Consider the following 15533-nt stretch of genomic DNA (forward strand, 5'->3'; position numbering starts at 1 on the left):
AGTGGTTCTGTTAGATGTTCTCTGTATGTTGGTTCTCTGTGGTTCTGTTAGATGTTCTCTCTGTAGTTCTGTTACCTGCTCGGAGTTCTCCCTGGTGAGGAACTTGAGGTGCGTGACGGCGGGGTACTTGTCCCGTCTCAGCGGGTCGGTGGTGCAGCGCAGGAACAGCGATGGCAGCAGCTCTGTATCGATGCGGCACTTCTCGCTCACCACGCTCACCACCACCTGAGGAACGCAAAACGCTGTCAGAGGAACCGCGGGGGTCAAAGGTCAGAGGTCGGCGGTTCCGGTTCTGACCTTGTAGAACTGGACGGGGGAGGAGCTGCTGCCATCGGTGGCGGCCACCACGATGTTCCCTCCCCCGGTGAAGGCGATGTCGGCGAGCGCCACACGTCCTCGTAGTCGGCACAGACTCTCGCTGGCCGTGAGCAAGGCGCCTCCCGGCTTCAGCAGTGACACCGTGACCAGCCCGCTCACCGTCACCGCCAGCCAGCCCTCCATCGGCTTCCCGCCAAACAGCGTCAGAGACGGAGAGAACTTCACCCGAGAGAACTTCTCTCCAAAGTTTGTGGAACCCGACTGAGGAGACAAGAAGCCAAGATTTACTGAACACCTGAACTCATCACCTGACACCTGAACTCATCACCTGACAGGCGTGTGTGAGTCTGGCATGTTATTGGACTGGACGGTTGTCTCTCTCTCGCGCGCACGCGTGTGTGCGTGTGTGGCAGCATTGGCTGTTACCATCTCGACGTGCAGCGCCAGCTTGACGCCATTGTGCAACCAGCTGAGGGCAACGATGGGGTCTCCGTCCAGCGAGCTGGACAGGATGCTCTCCCAGCTGTTCACCAGGTGATCTGACATCGACCAGCATTTAATCTGCCCGTCGCCGTCTGCAGACAGAAGCCGCGAGCCTGCACACGCCAACGCAAACACGTTAAAATGCGTCAACACAAACTGATAATCAGAAAATCACGTAAATCGACCACATTTTGAAAATTTTTCAAGGAAAATTCTGGTGCTTTCTAAAGAAAACATGCTTTCATGTTTTCTTTAGAAACGACTCCGTGTTTCACAACCTGTATTGATCGTTGATAATCACACGGATTAATAATAATCAGACTGATCAATAAACAGATTGATCATCAGTGTGAGGCTCACCTGATTGGTCCCACTCCAGACAGGAAATGACCTCAGTGTGTCCAGAGTTGATGGAGTAAACGTCCCAGGGGTGCTCCGTGTCGATGATGTGGATCATGTGACTGACATCTGACACACACACACACACACACACACACACACACACACACACACACACTCAGAGGTCTGAACAGTTACTGGTGTGCTGTGGGTGTGTCCTCGGCGGTGGGCGTGGCCTACCTTTGTCATCGTCGTCACTCTTGAGGTCGGTGGTGAAGGCCACCAGGTTCCTGCAGGACCAGGAGCACACTAGCGGGACGGAGGGACAGTGCGTGCTCTTCGGACGTTTTTCCCACTCACACACGTACGCCAGCTCCATGATGGCACCACAGAAGAAGAATCCAGTGGTCAGGAGGACGGTTCACCTGCAACACGGACAGTCAGGTGATGTTTGACGCTCCGCAGACAGGAAACGCCACCGTGGCATCCTTCAAAGTCTTTACTTTGATATTTTTCTCACTTTAAGTTTCCTTTTTTTCCTTTAATTATTTTTGGTGATTTCCTCCATTGAAAGTTTTTGGGGATTTTATCTTTTTATTATTATTTTGGCAATTTCCTCTTTCTTTAAAATTTTTGTCTGTTTTATCACGGTGAAATCAACCTTTGACCTCTTGGATATAAACTGTCACCAAGTCATCATTTTATGCTGTTTGGCATTTGGGTGAAATTTTGGCCAAAAACATGTTTTCTGAGATCACCATGACCTTCGACCACCGGATCCTGATCCGTTTATTGAGCCAAATTTGAGGCGACCATCTTCAGAAATCAGCTTCAATGAGACACTGAGCTCCTTTTTCCTTCTCTTGCTCCCTCCATCTGCAAACGCTCCAGTCTTTACTGCGCTGCGCTAACGCCGTTGCCTCTCCGGAGCGTTCCTGCTCCCTTGTTTCCTAGTTTTCTCGGATCCTGGCTGCAGTCTTGGCTGCGCCTGATCGTGGTGATGTCTGTGCTGGTGCTGTGATCCTGCCTTTGGTTGTGCTGGTGCTGTGGCTGCACTGATCCCGTACCCCCGGCTTGCCCCAGTCGTGGTCTTGGTTTTGCCTTCCTCTCTCTCTTCTGGACGAAGGATCCCTCATCATCCTCTTCTGCTCTTCCTGAGGTTTCTACCGTTTTTTCCCCGTTTCAGGAATTCTTTTTGGGGAGTTTTTCCTTCGTAGGTGTGAGGGTGTACGGGCAGAGGGATGGTGCCTGCTGTAAAGCCCTCTGAGGCAAACCGTGTTTTGTGATAATGGGCTCTATAAATACAATAGACTTACAGGGTCACCGTGACCATTGACCTTTGACCACCAGATTCTGATCAGCTGATGGTTGAGTCCTAAATGTTTGAGACGCAGTTTTCTGTGTGTCCACAGCTGCGGGACAGACAGAAACCTGAAGACAGAAGTCCTCCAGCGCAAACACAATTAACATAAACACCTTTATCATTAATATCATCAATAATTTACCTTTGAAATCAAATTCACTTTGATTCCTTCATAAACACTGAAAAAAGGCAACAACCAACAAAAGCAGAAATTACTCCAAAAATTAGTAAAAAAAAAAACAAAACAACAACAACCCTGAAAACTGATAGATTAAAAAACAAAAAAAGGCTTAAAAAAGTGCTAAAAAATTAAAATAATTCTGGAGTAATTTTAAATGTGTAATAATGATGATCACAAATTAGTTTACTGTTTGCCCCATTTCAGTGTAATCAGGTTACTGAGTGTTTTGGGGTAAATTACCTGGTTATTTCAGGGTAATCAGATTACTTACTATTTTGGGGTATTTTGGTGAACAGTTAGCTCAATGCTAACGTTAGCTCAGCTCGGTCATTTCCGCGCGCGCCGCAGATTAAATTAAAATTAAATAATTTAAATTAAATTACAATGAAGCCGTTTTCGTGCGAACCATAAGCAGACCTTTATACAGCAGAATATAGAATAAACATATAAAATAATTTTAATATCTGTGGAGAAAAAAACACAACAAACCTTCAGCGTCATTCACTTCAACAAAGTGCCAGGACCCTGCCGCTGTCAGGGCTGTTTCTACAGGTGCCTGTCTGTAAATAATGAAATAACCTGTGCCACATGATGAAAAAATGTGCGCGTGTTAGATTTGTTGTAAGATTTAAGGGTGACATGTTTTATTGATCTGATCAGGGTTTGTTTTATTGATCTAATCAGAGTTTGTGTCACCGTCAGATTGCAATTTGTGTTTATCCAACATGGCGCCGGCGGGGCAGCCTCGTCACCTGGGGAGCGCTGTTCCCTGAGCGCAGTCTGCCAGGGTTACCGATAATTATTTGACCGCGAGGGACAGTTTGTTATTTTATATATTATTTTCTTTTTCTTCAAAAAGTTTCAGCGATGTTTTTTTTTAAATCTGTGATATTTTTTTAGTTGTTAGGTGGGGGTTGGAAGGTTCTTTAAAAGTTTTTGGTGGTTGTTAAAAAATGACATTAAAAAAAAAGATTAATAAATGCGGTGAACCCCCCCCTTAAACGTGTTAGCATTTATGGAAGCCAGAAACTGTAAAAACAGAAATGATAGTTGGATTTTCAAACAGACCATTTTGTCTTTAAAGACTTCAAACCTTCGCGCCAGAGAGACGCTGGATTCATTCTGCCCTCAGCCGGTCATGTCTGCCCTGCAGACAGAACTGTGGGCTGAGCGCTCAGTGACCAAAGGACCCGTATTTCCGCCCTGGTTGTTTCCGTCAGATAAACAGCAGCCGTCGGTCTGTTAGCTGGCAGCTGTGTTAGCTGGTAGCTCTGTGAGCTGTCAGTTGATCGGTCTCAGGTGTTTCTCACAGTCTGGATGAAACTGAAATGTGTCCTCGCGGAGTCCCGCTAGTTGCCAGCTAACTGCGCTCCACAGTGGAACCGCGTTAGCCGCTAGCACCTGTAGCTTCCTGTGGAAAGGACCTGCTAACAGTGCTAACCGGCTAGCTGCTGCGTTTCTCAGCCTGTGTGTTTGTTTGTTTGTGTGTTTGTTTATTTGTTTGCTCCAATGGAAACACTGAGCAGGTGCCGCGAGCATGGACACACACCTGGCGAGCCCCTAACAGGTAACACGGCTACATGCTAAACTGGAGCGAACGTTAGTTCCGAACGAGAAAGTGTTAGCTGTTAGCCTCAGGATGTTTTTACCTTCACTCTGAAGGCCACTAAAACTGCTAATTGCTAATAACTACTACTAACCACTACTTACTATTACTATTGCTTATACTACTACTATTACTGACAGAGAAAGTGTTAGCTGTTAGCAGGCCCCCAAAACTACAAACATCTGATACTGCTTCTAATATACCAAATACCACCAATAACTAACTACTACTATTACTGCTTACAACTACTATTACTAATACAACTACTGATATTACTACTACTACTACTACTACTACTACCCCTGTTATAGGTTTTTTTTGGGAGGACAGGAATGGTGCCTGCTGTAAACCCTCTGAGGGCTGATGACTTGACTATTAATACTTCTCCTACTACTACTACTACTACTACTGATAGTATTAATACTACTGCTTCTGTTACTATTTATACTACTGCTAGTATCAATACTACTACTACTGATACTTTTGAAACTACTGCTACTGCTACTATTTATACTACTGATACTATTATTACTACTACTGATACAAATAATACTACTGCTACTGGTACTATTTATACTATTGATACTATTATTACTACTACTGATACAAATAATACTACTGCTACTGGTACTATTTATACTACTGATACTATTAATACTTCTACTACTACTGCTATTATTAATACTTGTACTACACCTGCTCAGCAGGGTTCCTGGTCTGTGGAGGTCCTCAGTCCTGTACAGAAACAGTCTCCTCGGAGGCTCAGGGACTGCAGGCCCGTAGCAGTTCAGGCTCCTCTGGACCCGCTCCAGTTTGCTTTCAGGTCCGGCTGGGGGGTGGATGACGCAACAGGCCCTCTTTGAAACGAGATTTTAATTCACTTAGAGGGTGCCCAAACTTTTGTGCGACTTGTTTTTATTGATGATTCTTCTGCTTTTAACGGCTACAGAGCCATCGCGACATTAACCCTGGACTGATGTGTCGGTTGATGAATTTTTTAACCGCAAGGTCGCAGCGTGTTAGGGTCAAAGGCGTTTTATCCAAAGCCCTGTTTTCTTCCACTGGTCCCCCCGGCGGCGTGTCCTCTCCGCTCTTTTGTTTGTCCTATATACAAAAGAGTGTCTGAGCCAATATGCTCGGCGTCACATCATCCAGTTTGCTGATGATTCAGGAATCATCTCCTTCCTGAACGCTGATGACCCTGAGCACAGATCAGTCATATCTCAGTCCACTGAGTGATGGAAGTCGTCCCTCCTCACTAAAAATGTGTCCAAGACAAAAAAGATGACAACAGATTTTAGGAGAACTGCTCCGGTCTTGTCCCGTGGTCGTCAATGATCAGGCGGTCGAGGTCGTGGATAACTATAAATATCGTGGCACCATCAGTGACGGCAGACTGAGCGCCGCCCCTCACGCTGATGCCGTCTGTAAAAAAGCTCACCAGCGCATGTGTTTGTGTCGTAAGCTTTGTAGTTTCCAGACTTTATGAGAAGTTTTACTCTTGTTTTATTGAATCAGCGCTCACTTTTCCCGTGGCTGTTGGTTTGGGACTGCAGGGAGCTGTTAAGGTGTGCAGTAAGGCTGCCGGAGTGCCACTAAACGATCGTCTTTAAGGGAGACCCGGTCGGCGCTGGCCGACCCGAGCCGTCCACGTTACCGCCGCTTCTCACTGCTTCCACCTGGACGCAGGTTTAATGAGCTGAAACGCAGGACCAACAGATGGAGGGATTCAGATGTTCCCGCCGCTTTTTTAAATGATTCAGTGTGATTTCAGATGCAGTGTTTTTTCGTTTGTATTGTTACACTGATGCACTTCTGCTGGCTGCACAATAATTTGCCCCTTTGGGGACAATAACAATTTCTTGAACTTGAACTACTACTGATACTATTGAAACTACTGCTACTATAATACTACTGCCACTACTGCTACTATTTATACTACAGCTACTACTGTTACTATTTATACTACTGCTATTATTGAAACCAAAAATATTACTGCTACTGCCACTGCTGATACTATTTATATTACTGATACTATTAATACTATTAATATGATACTGACACTACTGTAATACCACTGATATTACTGACATTAATACTATGACTACTGATACGACTACTACTAATGTTAAAACCACAACTATTGAGACTACTGCTACTACTGCAAAACTGCTGATACTACTAATGCTGATAATACTACTGAAATGGCAAATACTGATACTTCTAATACCATTAACACTATTACTGACACTACTGCTGTAATACTACTGATATGACTGACATTATTAATACGGTGACTACTCATACTTATTCTTAGTCAATGTGAGGGTCTAAGGACAGAGGGATGGTGCCTGCTGTGAACCCTCTGAGGCAAACTGTGATTTGTGATAACTGGCTTTATAAATAAGAATGACTTGACTTGACTATTAGTACTACTACAACTACTTACTTACTACTAACCAGTACAGAGAGTAACAGACAAACAATACAGGGTTTAAACACTTTATTACTATAATTTACTGTGTTTATTTCCTGTACTTTATTGTATCTATTTACTGTACTTAACTGTGTTTATTTACTGTTTTTTTTTACTGTGTTTATTTACTGTACTTTACTGCGTTTATTTACTGCATTGTGATGTTGAGGTGTGTCAGTAAGAGATGAAGGTTTCAGTTTGTGAATGGATGAAGGTTTGAAGGATAGATTAATTAATGTGTGTTTTTCAATGGTTGGTTTTCAGTGTCATTTGTGTGAACAGTCCCTTGACTCTCTGCTGGGTGTGAATCGGACCCTGTGGACGCCTTCATCACCTGATCCTGGGTCAAAGTTTTTCCTCGGACCAGACGCCATGCTGACTTAAAGTCAGCTGTTGGATTGTGCAGAGCGAGCGGAATAATCCAGAGACTGACATCATGTCTGAGAACCAGGCCAACAACAATAACGTCCCTCTGAACAACAACAACAACAACAACATGGGACCCAACCGCCTCCGCAACCCCAACATCAACCAGAACCCCCTCATCAACGTGCGGGATCGCCTCTTTCACGCCCTCTTCTTCAAAATGGCCGTCACATATGCCCGACTGTTTCCGCCATCCTTCAGGAGAGTCTTTGAGTTCTTCGTCCTGCTCAAGGTGTGAAACAGCTCTCTAAACATGAAGTCAAACACACAACAAGATGTGAAACATGTCCAGGACAGAAAGTCAAATAGGGTGTGAAAGGTGTGTTATAGTAAAATGTTAAAGACATATCACACGGTGTGAAAGTTGTCCTATTTAAAGTGAAAGACACACGTTGATGACACATTATAAGGGAACATATACGTGAATGTCTGTGGAAACGTAAACGGAAATATGAGGAGAACGTTCCAGTAAACGTTCTGCAGGAATGAGATTAAACTGTCGGGCTGAACGGAGGCTGGTGTTTGTGCCGCTCCATCAGATTAACAGCAGTCACACCTCCGGGCCTTTGTTAAGCCCCGTTCACACCGCAGACAAACCTGCTAAGAGCCACCAACATCTGGCTGCTTCAGGTGACTCTGCAGTGAAACTAAACACCCGGTTGAACGTGCCAATCACAGTGACTTAACCGTCATGACACAACCTGCTGAGTCATGATACAATTTACCTCCTCTAATCTCCTCCTCCTCCTCCCTGCTCCTACTTCTCCTCCTCCTTCCTCCTCCTCTGCTCCTCCTCAGGCGCTCTTTGTCCTCTTCATCCTGGCCTATATCCACATCGCCTTCTCCCGTTCTCCCATTAATTGTCTGGAGGAGGTGAGGGACCGCTGGCCGAGGGACGGGATTCTGCGTGTGGAGATCCAGAGGAACTCCAGCCGGGCGCCGGTGCTCCTGCAGTACTACGACTCCTCGGGCCTCCAGGAGGAGCTGGAAGAGGCTGCGGGAGGAGTGGCCGGGCTCAGCCTGGCAGCGCTGCAGGAGGAGGAGGAGGAGGAGGAGGAGATGACCCTGGAGATGTTTGACAACAGCTCGGTGCAGGTCAGTCGCATGCCACACCTGTCACTCTCTGAGCACTTCCTGCCACTTCTTGTCGCTCTCTGAGCACTTCCTGTCTCCTGCTGCAGTTTGAGCTGGACATGGAGCCTCGTCTGAAGCCGTCTCTGATTGGTGGAGGTGTGGGAAGAGGCGGGGCATCAGGAGGAGGAGGAGTCAACGACAGCCAGGATGTGTCCTTCAGTCAGACCACTAAAGGTATGCAGCCGCTGCAGGACGCAGCGTCTCACCTGGACATGATGACCCGAGCAGGTAACACCCCCCTCCTCTGTCTGCTCCTCCTCTGTCTCCTCCTCCTCTGTCCTCCTGGTGTCACAAGGAAAACATGTATTATTATATACATATTATATATTATTATATTTTCCGTCACATGTTGTCATGTTGATGTAAATCAGATTTGAGACAAGATCATAGAAGTAACCCGAGAACCGTAATTTTAATGTTTTTTTTTTTTTATAGAAAGGAAAAATAGCCAAAACTTTTTCTTTAAAAATCATTAAGGAAACAAAGGAAAACATTAAAGTTTTTACTTTATTAGAAAAATGTCCAAAAACTCCAGCCATTTAAAGTTTTATTTTCTTTAAACTCTGACTTAAAGTCCTGGAAACGTTATCGGTAACAATCTTTATGAACCCTGTCTTACACAACTATACTTTCAAAATAAAATAAAAAATAAATTACTTAAAATCAAACCTCTGGACGCCCTCTGACACAGTTCGATGATCGACTTTGTTGTTGTGTCGTCGGACGTCTTGGACACTTGGGTGAAGAGAGGGACTGAGCTGTCAACCGATCACCACCTGGTGGTGAGTTGGCTCTGATGGTGGGGGAGGATGCCGGTCAGACCTGGCAGATCCAAACGCATTGTGAGGGTCTGCTGGGAACGTCTGGCAGAATCTCCTGTCAGAAGGAGCTTCAACTCCCACCTCTGGGAGATCTTCGACCATGTCCCGGGGGAGGAGGGGGCCATTGAGTCAGAATGGGCCATGTTCCGTGCCTCCGTTTTTGAGGCGGCTGTGCCCGTAAGGTGGTCGGTGCCTGTCGTGACTGCAACACCCAAACCCGTTGGTGGACACCAGCGGTGATGGTGGTGCCCTGGCTTCAAAGAGGTTCTGGACCACCATCCGGCATCTCAGGAGGGGGAAGCGGTGCTCTGTCAACACTGTGTTTGGTGGGGACGGTGCGCTGCTGACCTTGACTCAGGATGTTGTGGATCAGTGGAAGGAATACTTCGAAGACCTCCTCAATCCCACCGACACACCTTCTGGTGAGGAAGCAGGGCCTGGGGACTTGGGAGATGGCTCTCCCATCTCTGGGGCTGAGGTTGCCGAGGTGGTCAAAAAGCTCCTCGGTGGCAGGGCCCCGGGGGTGGATGAGATCCGCCCAGAGTTACTTAAGGCCCTGGATGTTGTGGGGCTGTCATGGTTAATATGACTCTGCAGCATTGCGTGGACATCGGGGGCAGTGCCTCTGGACTGGCACCCAAGGTGGTAGTCCCTCCTTTTAAGAAGGGGGACCGGAGGTTGTGTTCCAACTATAGGGGGATCACACTCCTCAGTCTCTCTGGTAAGGTTTATTCAGGGGTACTAGAGAGGAGGGTCCGCTGGATAGTCGAACCTCGGATCCAGGAGGAGCAATGCGGTTTCCGTCCTGGTCATGGAACTGTGGACCAGCTCTGGAACCTTGGCAGGATCCTTGAGGGTGCATGGGATTTTGCCCAACCAGTCCACATGTTCTTTGTGGACTTGGAGAAGGCATTCGACCGTGTCCCTCGGGGAATCCTGAGGGAGGTTACCGGGAGTATGGAGTATCGGACCCCCTGATACGGGCCGTTCATTCCCTGTACGACCGGTGCCGGAGCTTGGTCTGCATTGCGGGCAGTAAGTCGGGCTCGTTTCCAGTGAGGGTTGGACTCCGCCAGGGTTGGGAATGGGTCACTGCTTTTTGCAGATGATGTGTTCCTGTTGGCTTCATCAGGCTGTGACCTTCAGCTCTCGCTGGATCGGTTCGCAGCCGAGTGTGAAGCGGCCGGGATGAGAATCAGCACCTCTAAATCTGAGGCCATGGTTCTCAGCCAGAAAAGGGTGTCTTGTTCATGGATGAGGGAAGAATGGAGCGGAAGATCAACAGGCGGATTGGTGCGGCGTCTGCAGTAATGCGGACTCTGCACCGATCTGTCGTGGTGAAGAGGGAGCTGAGCTGAAAGGCAAAGCTCTCGATTTACCGGTCGATCTTCGTTCCTACTCTCACCTATGAAAAAACTCATGAAAGAATCCTGCTAATGTGTTATTTTTAGATCTCCATTTAAGCTAGCCGCTAATCCAGAAGTCGGTCGCTCCGCTGGCGGGAGTTAACCACTCGGCTACACTTGGCCGAACTCAGTGATTTTCGGCTGCCATTAATCTCTACTACGCTGCTCTATGGGCCAGTAGATCCGGGTATTTTACACATTTCTAAACCCGGAAAAAGAGTTTTCTCTGCTTCATGCGCCACTGAGCAGCTCTCATAGGATAGAACGAGGCCCCGCCCCCACAGCTGTATCCAGATTTATAATACGTCCATGGAAGCTGCTAACATGCTAACAGTCTGATTTCCTGCTACATCACAGTCATGTGATTAAGCCAACCTGAGCTGTCGTCGTTTGTTGTTTGTTGTTGATGTAAATGTTTGTCATTGTTGTTGTTTCAGTGTGGCCTCAGGAGGAGTACATCGTGGAGTATTCTCTAGAGTATGGCTTTCTGCGTCTGTCCCAGAGCACTAGGCAGAGACTCAACATCCCTGTCATGGTCGTCACCCTGGGTGAGAAACACCTTTCCACCTGTCAGTCACATGACTGTAACACCTTTCCACCTGCCGGTCACATGACTATAACACCTGTCGGTCACATGACTGTAACACCTTTCCACCTGTCGGTCACATGACTGTAACACCTTTCCGCCTGACGGTCACATGACTATAACACCTGTCGGTCACATGACTGTAACACCTTTCCGCCTGATGGTCACATGACTATAACACCTGTCGATCACATGACTGTAACACCTTTCCACCTGTCGGTCACATGACTATAACACCTTTCCACCTGACGGTCACATGACTATAACACCTGTCGGTCACATGACTGTAACACCTTTCCACCTGACGGTCACATGACTATAACACCTGCCGGTCACATGACTGTAACACCTTTCCACCTGACGGTCACATGACTGTAACACCTTTCCACCTGTGATGTCCCCTATGTAGATCCCATGAAAGACGAATGTTTTGGTGACGGCTTCAGTCGCTTCCTGCTGGACGAGTTTTTGGGGTACGATGACATCCTGATGTCCAGCGTGAAGGCGCTCGCAGAGAATGAGGAGAACAAAGGTAGAGACTGGAAGGGGATGGGGGTCAAAGGTCACTGGAGACAAAAGTAAAACAGTACAAAGAGAAAAAAGTTGGTTTCTTTCAAAATATTTCCACATTCTAAACAGATCCAGCTTTTATTTTATAAAAAACAGATGGTGGTTCTCTCATCAACTACCCTAATTACCAAACCCGAGACACAGAACCATGGTTCCTCTGGTGTTCTGCTCTCATGAGAGAACCAGGGTTCCTCTGCCTAGTTCTGTGTAGTTCGGGTGTTTGATGCTGTGGGTCGTCAGCAGGTTGTTCATGTTACTCTGTGTTTCTCCACAGGGTTCCTCAGAAATGTGGTGTCTGGAGAACATTACCGGTTCGTCAGCATGTGGATGGCTAGAACCTCTTACCTGGCGGCCTTCGTCATCATGGTCATATTTGTAAGTGAGAACGTTCTGCAGCTGATCAGTAGAACCAGACGCGGACTCTGACAGTGAGGGTCTGTTCTAGATCAGACCTCAACCTCTGAAAGGACAGGAGAACCTTCAGTCAGTGATTTAAAGAGTCCAAACTGTGTTCTGTGTTCCAGACTCTGTCTGTGTCCATGCTGCTCCGGTACTCCCACCACCAGATCTTCGTCTTCATTGGTCAGTGCAACATTCACACCACCAGTCCTCAATCTGTACAACATGTGGTCTGACCGGGTCTCTGTCTGTCCTCCGTCTGACCTGGTCTCTGTCTGCCCTCTTCTTACCTGGTCTCTGTCTGTCCCCCCTCTGATGTGGTCCCGGTCTGTCCTTCCTCTGATGTGGTCCTGGTCTGTCCTCCCTCTGATGTGGTCTTTGTCTGTCCTCCCTCTGATGTGGTCCTTGTCTGTCCTCCCTCTGATGTGGTCCTGGTCTGTCCCCCCTCTTATTTGGTCCTGGTCTGTCCCGGTCTCAGTGGACCTGCTCCAGATGTTGGAGATGAACATGACCATCGCCTTCCCAGCAGCCCCTCTGCTCACCGTCATCCTGGCTCTCGTTGGTAAGTCAGAGTCCTGGAGACTCAAGGTTTTCAAGGCAGTCGAGTTTCAGGCTGCTGATTGGTTAATGAGTGATTATCGGTTAATGAGTAATCATTGTTTAATGATTGGTTAATGAGTGACTAAGTATTGAATAATAATTGGGTTGAATAGAGTTAAAAGTCGCCCCTGTGATGTCACATCCTGTCACCAGGCATGGAGGCCATCATGTCGGAGTTCTTCAACGACACGACGACGGCCTTCTACATCATCCTCATTGTCTGGTTGGCGGATCAATATGATGCCATCTGCTGCCACACCAACACCAGCAAACGCCACTGGCTGAGGTGAGTCACTGACCAAACCTCGCAAACAGGAAGTCCCTCAAAAACTCCTACATTAACTCTGAAACACCAGTCAAGGCTTTTCAAAGAGCCTTAACCAACAGAAGGTCTGACCTAAAGAGAATCCCTTAAATTCTTAATGGAGACTTTAAGGGATTTTATGGACTACTAGATGATAATCCTCTGAGACATCTGGAGTCCCTCAGGGCTCCGTCCTCAGACTGCTGTTCTTTTTATTTGATCAGGACCAACTTAAGAGGGACACAGAGGGAGCTCAACACCTGCTGCTTCACTCACCTCACTGTCACACCTGTGAAGCACCACACCTGTCCTCTGTCTGCTCTGTGAGGACAGGTCCTCAGTGCTCCACAGATGTGCCGGTGAGGTGAGTGAAGCAGCAGGTGTTGAGTTTTGTTAGGAAGAACAACCTCAACATTAAAGCTGTAAGCAGCGATGAAAGGGCCCTCGCACCCCCACGCATGTCGGGATTCCTTGCGGGACTCCGACTGACACGGTCGCTTATCTCTGTCAAAGTCAGATAATTCACGCAGTTTGGACCCTGGAGTGAGATATATTACATGGTGTAGTACTTTCAGTGGCCACTGGGTGGCAGTGGAGGGGACACAGTTTCCATGTCATTTTAGTGTACATTTATAGACCAAACCATGTAAATATCATGTAAATCCAATCATAAATGTCAGGCTTACTTCCTGTTGCCATTAGGTGGTGCTGCTACGACAAGTGAACATTGTTATACATTGTCACCTTTATCAAGCCTATGAAGTTTCAGGCAGATCGGACAATTTTCACCAAACTTACAACAATTTCCGGTTGTATGCCGAGACATCAAAGTTGTACACCATGTAACGGGAAAACCGTAAAAGTTTTGGGCAGACCTGTGATAACTTTTCATCACCAAGGGTTGAGAATGGACACACCAATTCTGAAGTCAATCAGATTAATCCTGTAGGATGAGATGGCAAAAGTACGAGGCCCAAAATTGGCAAAACTGAGCAAAAAATTCAAAATGGCTGACCTGTTGGGTTTTGGGTCCAATAGTCTCTTTTGTGCATCTGGGCATGGTACATAAGTGTACCGAATTTCGTAATTGTTGGTGAAACTGGTCATTGGGACTATATGTCAGGAGGTGCTGGGAAACCATTTTGCCACACATATTTCTGAAACCACCAAAATTTTAAATTTTGAAATTTTGGCTGGACGAGCGTGCCACTTTTCATGAGTGTGGATTAGTTCTTTAATCTTTGTTCCTATCTTTTTATGAATGGTTGTAGTTTTCTAACAGCAGATGATATCCTTCAGATATTTTTGTTACTAACTTCTCCTGCTGACTCTTGACACTTTTTCATTGTATTTTTCTGTCTTTTCTGAACATGTGAATCTGCAAATAAACCAAAATATGGAAGAGCTTTCCATGAAAATAGTGGTGGATGTGTGGAAGATGTTGGGGGGAATTTGAAGGTTCTTCAGGATTATCTGTGAGGTGTTTGAACATGAGCTATTTGTATTCATCAGGTTCTTCTACCTTTACCACTTTGCCTTCTACGCCTATCACTATCGCTTCAACGGGCAGTACAGCAGCCTCGCCCTCGTCACCTCCTGGCTATTCATCCAGGTCAGAACCACAGCCGACACCACACAAACACCAACATCACAAACATCAAAATCACAAACATCACAAATGTCATAAATATCACCAACATGACAAACGTCACAAATGTGACCTCACGCTCAGGTGTTTTACTGTTTTACTTTAACAGCTGCAGCAGGTTGATGTTTGTATCAGTCTGTCTATAAATACGGTGAAAATATAAAATAAGGAAAAACGTGATTGATTGATGCTTCTCCTCCTCTCTCTCCTCCTCTCTCTCTCTCTCCTCTCCTCTTTCCTCCTCCTCTCTGTCTCCTCTCTCTCCTCCTCCTCTCTCTGTCTTCTCTTCTCTTCTCTCTCGCTTTCCTCTCCTCTCCTCTCCTCTCCTCTCTCCTCCTCCTCCTCCTCTTCTCCTCTCTGTCTCTCTCTCTCCTCTCTCCTCCTCCTCTCTCTCTCTCTCTCTTCTCATCTCTCCTCTCTCCTCCTTCTCTCTCCTCCTACTGCTCCTCCCGTTTACCCTCCTCAGCACTCTATGATCTACTTCTTCCATCACTATGAGCTCCCTGCGATCCTGCAGCAGATCCGGATTCAGGAGATGCTGCTTCAGAACCAGCAGGCGGGTCAGAATCAGACCGCCTTGCAGGACAACACCAACAACAACAACACCGCCGCCGCCGCCGCCACGGTGGGGCGGCCAACCAACAACACAACCCAACCGGGACCCAACGCTCCCCAGCCAGGGCCCCACACTGACCCTCACTCCTCTTCCTCCTCTCCTGCTGCAGGAGGCGGGGGGGAGGTGAGGGCAGAGCTGAACTGGGTCACTCAGACGGCCATCATCACTGAAGCTTTGTCCTCCTCCAACCAGCTCCCTGACGCAGGAGGAGCAGCAGGAGGAGCAGCAGGAGGAGCAGCAGGAGGAGCAGCAGGAGG

The 15533-nt window shown here is 47.2% G+C and overlaps 2 protein-coding genes across 2 annotated transcripts; one reads left to right on the top strand and one right to left on the bottom strand.

Annotated features, from left to right (window-relative positions):
* Positions 1-27: 27 nt before the first annotated feature.
* med16 (mediator complex subunit 16) lies at positions 28-3212 on the bottom strand (the record flags this gene model as incomplete). Its single annotated transcript, XM_042484128.1, has 6 exons — positions 3174-3212; positions 1381-1565; positions 1162-1269; positions 745-914; positions 298-579; positions 28-225 (listed from the first exon to the last, which is right to left on the bottom strand). Coding segments are annotated over exons 2-6 (897 nt in total), but the record flags the coding sequence as incomplete, so codon positions are not given.
* A 694-nt stretch (positions 3213-3906) lies between these two features.
* On the top strand, positions 3907-15531 carry tmem259 (transmembrane protein 259; the record flags this gene model as incomplete). The annotated part of the gene is made up of 12 exons (XM_042484129.1): positions 3907-4251; positions 7031-7424; positions 7991-8287; positions 8374-8554; positions 10991-11101; positions 11549-11671; positions 11984-12084; positions 12234-12291; positions 12587-12670; positions 12862-12994; positions 14525-14624; positions 15127-15531. Coding segments are annotated over exons 2-12 (1815 nt in total), but the record flags the coding sequence as incomplete, so codon positions are not given.
* Positions 15532-15533: the final 2 nt, after the last annotated feature.

Source organism: Plectropomus leopardus, chromosome 3, assembly GCF_008729295.1.
Source record: "Plectropomus leopardus isolate mb chromosome 3, YSFRI_Pleo_2.0, whole genome shotgun sequence".
NCBI lineage: Eukaryota > Metazoa > Chordata > Actinopteri > Perciformes > Serranidae > Plectropomus > Plectropomus leopardus.